A 5,943-nucleotide genomic window follows, 5' to 3' on the forward strand; every position below is an offset into this window, starting at 1 on the left:
GAATAAGACAATTTATCCTGAGTGAGATGAAAAGTTATAAACTGTAAATACACCAAAACTTTCTTAAAATACACCCAAATATTCCTGATTTACACCCAAAAGTCTGATATAAAATACAAAAAATTCATCAGAACTAGTACATCAGATTCAATTCAAACAAGGAACAATGAACAACAAATTTCATAGGCAAGGTTCACGCATTATTCAGCTACACAATCATAAACTACTAATTGGATTCAAATTCAGATTCAATTATTAACTGAAATTAAACCACACCTCAAGAATTTTATTGGATTCAAATTCAAAATCTACTTCGCTCTGGTTCAATTGACAATCTGAAGTTGAATCATCCATTATTTTCAAAATGATTTCAGAGCTTTATTTCAAAAATAATGAAAAACGAAAAAAAACGAAGAAAGAGAACTGAGAGAGAAACTTACATAAACGGCGAAGGAGAAGGTAGAGAGAAAACGTACGAAAGAAATCGAAGAGAGAAGACAAGAAAACGCAGAAAGAATTCGAAAAAGAAAACGAAATCCTTTTGAAAAAGAAAGTTATATATTCGCGCGTTGATTGATTGAAAAATCTGTTAAAGAGGCATGTGAAACATACGTGCCATAAGAGGCGTGTTTTAGAGATAAAGGATATTGAGAACTTGTAAGACTTGTATAATAAAAAGGCTTGTATATAGAGATTAATTCATAAAATTATCACATTAGATATTAACTCGCTAGTAAATTATCACTTCTACTTTTAAACGTTTAAAACTTTGATAAATCTTGAGAAAAGAATAACATTAATTTTGTATCCAGAAGAGATTGTTTCCATATAATTAAAATAGTAGACATTAAATTTATTTTGAATAGATTTGTCAAGATTTTGAATTTTTATAATTTATTTATTTTTCATAAATACAAAACTAATTTTATTTATTTATAAATAATTTGTTAAATATTGAAATCTATCTATTTTAGTCAAATATTGAATTCTACCTATCTTAGTCAAATACTAAAATCAAATTACCTTAAAATAATATTCATAAATAGTAAAATATCATATTAAGATCTCCTCTCTAATGGAAAAATAAAAAACAAACAAAAACAGCTAGCATATCTGTACACACACTGGCCACCACGTTGGTATCATTATCACATACACAGTTCTATTATTGAGTGGTAAGTAAGAATTGGTTAAAAAATATTAACTTGGAATGGTAGTTGGCATTGAAAGGCCATAAAAAAGGAGTAACGGTAAAAAATATATATATATAAATACAAGACGTTGCTTTCCAACATTTTTCAATATAAATATTAAGTAGATGAGTGGCATCAGAATGCATTGCACTCATAGATTTTCTTTTCAAAGAGGGTAAAAGCCAAAGCCTTCTTGGTGCGCCTCAAGAACTAGGGTTTTCTTAACTTTAATTTGTGTGAGCATATTTCTCTATTAATTATTTCTTGTTGCTTATACATATATATCTTCACTAGATCTGGTATCTTTATTATTTAATATTTTAAATTTGATATTATTGATTATATATTTTGTGTGTTATGGTATGGATGATGAAGGAGTGGAGCTCCTTGAAGTCCAAAAGAGGTTCTAACAAAGGTTAATAGAGCTGCTAAGCTATGGATCTCAGAGTTCTACCCATGAATAAGTGTTTGTGGTAGATTTATGGCTTCCATATCTCAGGAGCTTCATTACCAATGTTTTGATCCTTATTTGGATTGAAGGGAGCTCTTCACCTTCATCTCCTTTTTCCATGTCTTTAATTTATTTTAGAAAATAAATTTTATTTATTATTATTCAGCAAGTATTTACAAGGATCTTGATAAATGATTTTCATCAATAATAAAATAAAAATACTAATAAAACATTATCAAATGATATAACTTCGAGAGGTGTATGTTTACGAACTATAGATGCAACTAAGTTTAATTCTACTTATTTCATATTTGTTGTTGCTTGTAATTACAAACCAGGATAAAATTATTTAATTTCTTCTACTATTTAATTATTTTTACAAATAAAATTCGCTTTTATAAAGTTAAAATTATTCTTGCTAGTTGCTACGGTACCTTTATTGTTGTATTTTGATGTATTCTTTTAGCAGAAAAGGATACCCTAAAATATTGTTTTAATAAAAATTATTTGAATATAATATATATATTATAATATTAGAGTAATATTTTAATATTGGTTACTTTACTTCATCAGATTTTAAATTACACCAAATAATTTTTACAGTTTTAGATAATACATTTTTCTTTAATTTTATTTGTTTATTCTAAATGACTGCATGTTTTGTAATTTTAAAAATTTTTTAAGAATTATTTTGTACTTCACTCAAATTGAGAAAAAATTATATTATCTAATAAAAATAAACATTAAAAATTGTGATATATGTTTTAAAATTTACAGGACTAATAAAGTATTTAATTTAAAATTCTCAAGAGTAATTACTCTATATATTATTTTCATATTCTGCTTTACAATTATAAGAAGTTCGTAACCGGGATCTAAATTAGTTCGGTTTCTTTTAACCATATTTTATGACTCAACTGTATCGGAGTATAAGATTTTTTTGTAGGTAGTCACTGTAGACGAAGGACAGAAACATCTCAGCCAGACAGCACTTATCTCTCATCTGACAACCAGCAACAACATTAAAAAAAAAAATTATTAAGGCTTTTCTTAATTCTTTAGATATGTGTACGTTAAGTCAAATGGGAAGTAATTAGTTGCAAGAAAAACTTTAAAAAACAGTATTATTTTGAGGTTTAATTTATCTTTGAGGCCCTTATGTAATATTATTGTGTCTTCCAAATAAAATATATTTGACCAGGGAGGATTGCATATTTGATAATAATTTTGAATGTATACTTTTGTTGCTTAATTAATAGATATGATCAATATAAAGCTTATATGACTATAATTCTTGCAAATATATATGATTAGAGTGAATGAGAAATTTTAAGCTTCAATGAAAGCAATTATTGAAATTTCTTAAGTAGTACTATTGAATAATTTGTAGAAATTTTTTTGTAAAAAAAAAATTAGTACGAGTTCACATACATAAGTAATTACGATGGCTGAATATAAGGATTTTTTTTTTCATAATAAATTATGAAAAATATTTGTTTTTATCAAATCCGGTTTTGAGCTTTATTTACCGAAATATATATATTTTTTATAATTAGAGCAAGTTCGTTGGACTCCCGGCGAACTCTGATTTATACAGAGTTCGCAAGCACTCTTCGGCGAACTCTATAATATATATAGAGTTCGCCGCACACTTCAACGAACTCTAGGCAAAGTTCCCACCATAAATGCCAGTTAGAGAATGAAGCTGAGCACCCGACTTTGTTTTCCACAATCATTTTGCATTGGTTGTTGATAATTTCTTTTTCTTTACAATGGCAAGAATGTTATCCATTCATTACGATGGAAAAATGGTGTATGATGAAAAAGGTTCTATCGTTTTTAGATCGAACCAACCGTTATTTACCCATCTGATAGCGGAAATCAATAGCTTGGAGTTGTTATAGAATCTGATATTATTTTCTGTGGGGATGCAAGAGACAAAGAAGGTAAAGAAAATCTACTACAGATATCCAACCGAAATAGGTGGTACGTAGTTTACTTGAACATGCTTGTGAGAAAAACTTTATGGTCTTTTGAATCAGGTATCGTTTGCATGACGACGAGGACGTACGTCTTATATGATCTTGGCACAACCACTGGACAAATGTTCATCTGTTGGAGTTATCTGTGTTCCTCGTCGATTTTGGTGGCCAAGGATCGTCTGTGGATACTATTGACGATAGTCTGTTGAGTGGGCCTGTTAGACGAAATATCAGACGGACGATGGTAGATCTGAATATGGCTCCTGAAGGTGTACAATCAACCTGTTTCCAATACGCAAGTTGGTGTTATTATTCAATTTTCATATGCAAAACACATAATATAAAGTAAACTAGCTACACTTAAAATTTTATGACTTACGTAAAGCATCCCAATCCAGTTCAAGATACGCCTGTAATGCCTAAGACGGCCCTCGCCTCTAGCGTTGTTAGGCCAGTACTGAACCCACCTACAAATTTGCGGTAAAAGTTACATCACAAATCAGTTATATTAAACAATTAATATAATAAATTAACAAAGAATAATGCAAAAAATAAACAAAAATACCTCTCAACCAGCGGAAACCAACAAGTATCAAATCCATCAGGGCGTAGCAGAGGAATATGATGGTAGGCCCAAGACAATAGCAGGCTGATGCAACCACCTAGGTTGCGCGTACCATGATCCGTGACACGGCACATCTGGCGGTACATCCATGCCAATACAGCCGATCCCCACGACAACTTATCACATGCATCGAGGTCCTCCAGCAGGGGGAGCCACCTGATGTGCACCTAAGAGTCAGATGCATCTGGGAATAGAATATCCCCTATCAGCTGCATGATGTACCCTCTCGTGTACCTCAAGAGGCACTCCTTAGTGGCGTCCTGCTCCAGCTCTCCGCAAACAATGTTAAGGAACCACGTGAGCTTGACAGTCCACTTTGTTTGTGGCTGTCTGTCATCCGTGCCGGGCACAACACCTAGTAACTGCTAACAAAAGTCCTCGATGGTCCGTCCCTGATGGTGCTGCTCCCAACTACCCATGCACCCGCTCACAAGATCACCATCGATCCTAAATCCCAGCTGATACGCCACGTCCTGCAGCGTGATGGTCATCTTTCCGCATGCTAGATGAAAGGTGTGGGACTCAGGCCTCCACCTCTCTATCAACGCCTGAGGCAAGTGGTCAATCATGATCGAACTCAACCATATAGGCCCCATACTCAAACCCGGCTCGTCTGAGATATAGCCTAATCGCCACTGATGGCCTCGTCATCAAATTTCGCCTAGTGCACAAGATCCGAGGCGCCTACCAAACGGAAAGATAAAATAAAAAAATGTCAACTCTAAATAGCCCAAGTTCATTGTTTATTAATTAAAGAGAGATAAACGACAACGATATTATCGTACCACTCGATCAAGTCTGCCAGCAATGTGCTCAGCCTGATCTAATCTGTAAAGAGAATCCTCGTATCCCTATAACTGTTGCTCCATCTAACGACACTCAATTTACACAAAATAACATATACTTATCAGCATTGTTTCGTGTTAACAGGATTTGTAAACAAACGTATTTGAAAATACTAGTTATCTACCTTACTTTCACTAAAACCCTAGGCATCCCTAACAAATAAGTCACTTAACTATAACACCTTACCATACTGAGCTTTACGCTTAAGTCGTAAAACAAAGGTGGTGTGATATTACGACCTCTAAATAAAATGTGTACATATAATAGTAGAAGAATTATAATATGTTAGGAGCCTTGAAGAATAGAGGAAACAAAAGTTGCGAAATAAAAGCGCAACGCTCAAGAAACGAGTTAACTTGCGTGCTAAGAAAGCTACAACTGTTAAGTGTAAATAACCCAAAACAGGAACAGAGAGTCAAAGGTACAAAATAACGAGCTCCTGACTCAACCTGCGAAGTCAAGACTAACCGGAGAATATACACACATATATATACATATATACATATCCAAAATCCAAATGTACATAAACAAAATTCTGCCTCTCCATAAACCTCAAAGAGGATAAAAAAAAATAAGTCACACGGAGAGAAAGCTAAGTATATATATATATATGTATATATACATCACTGTACAACAAAATAACCCAGTCACCACTTCGCTTCAGGTATCCAGATGCCTAATGAGATACCTCTCGACCTGCATCTGAAAAACAACAACATAGTATGGAATGATAACCGGAGGTTCTCAGTATGGTAAAGGTGCCACACACATAATATATAAGGTCCTGAGAATGCCAGAGGCAATCCTAGAACGCCGACACTCAGATTATAAAGCTTAAAGTATTAA

General features: G+C 32.9%; 1 protein-coding gene across 1 annotated transcript; it reads right to left on the reverse strand.

Moving 5' to 3' along the window:
• Positions 1–3,752: 3,752 nt before the first annotated feature.
• On the reverse strand, positions 3,753–4,742 carry LOC107490507 (protein MAIN-LIKE 1-like). Its single transcript, XM_016111281.1, has 5 exons — positions 4,675–4,742; positions 4,486–4,581; positions 4,192–4,407; positions 4,006–4,093; positions 3,753–3,908 (listed from the first exon to the last, which is right to left on the reverse strand). The coding sequence occupies exons 1-5, from the start codon at positions 4,740–4,742 to the stop codon at positions 3,753–3,755; spliced, it is 624 nt and encodes a 207-aa protein (XP_015966767.1).
• Positions 4,743–5,943: the final 1,201 nt, after the last annotated feature.

This window comes from Arachis duranensis, chromosome 5 (genome assembly GCF_000817695.3).
Source record: "Arachis duranensis cultivar V14167 chromosome 5, aradu.V14167.gnm2.J7QH, whole genome shotgun sequence".
NCBI lineage: Eukaryota > Viridiplantae > Streptophyta > Magnoliopsida > Fabales > Fabaceae > Arachis > Arachis duranensis.

What these genes read in the sequence shown, in the direction of transcription:
- LOC107490507 (XM_016111281.1), bottom strand. Translation starts at nt 4,742, where the DNA reads ATGACCATCACGCTGCAGGACGTGGCGTATCAGCTGGGATTTAGGATC. An exon ending in TGGTTTCCGCTGGTTGAGAG is followed by an intron (nt 4,094 to 4,191) that starts GTATTTTTGTTT and finishes GCAAATTTGTAG; the next exon opens with GTGGGTTCAGTACTGGCCTA. An exon ending in ACTGGATTGGGATGCTTTAC is followed by an intron (nt 3,909 to 4,005) that starts GTAAGTCATAAA and finishes TATTGGAAACAG; the next exon opens with GTTGATTGTACACCTTCAGG.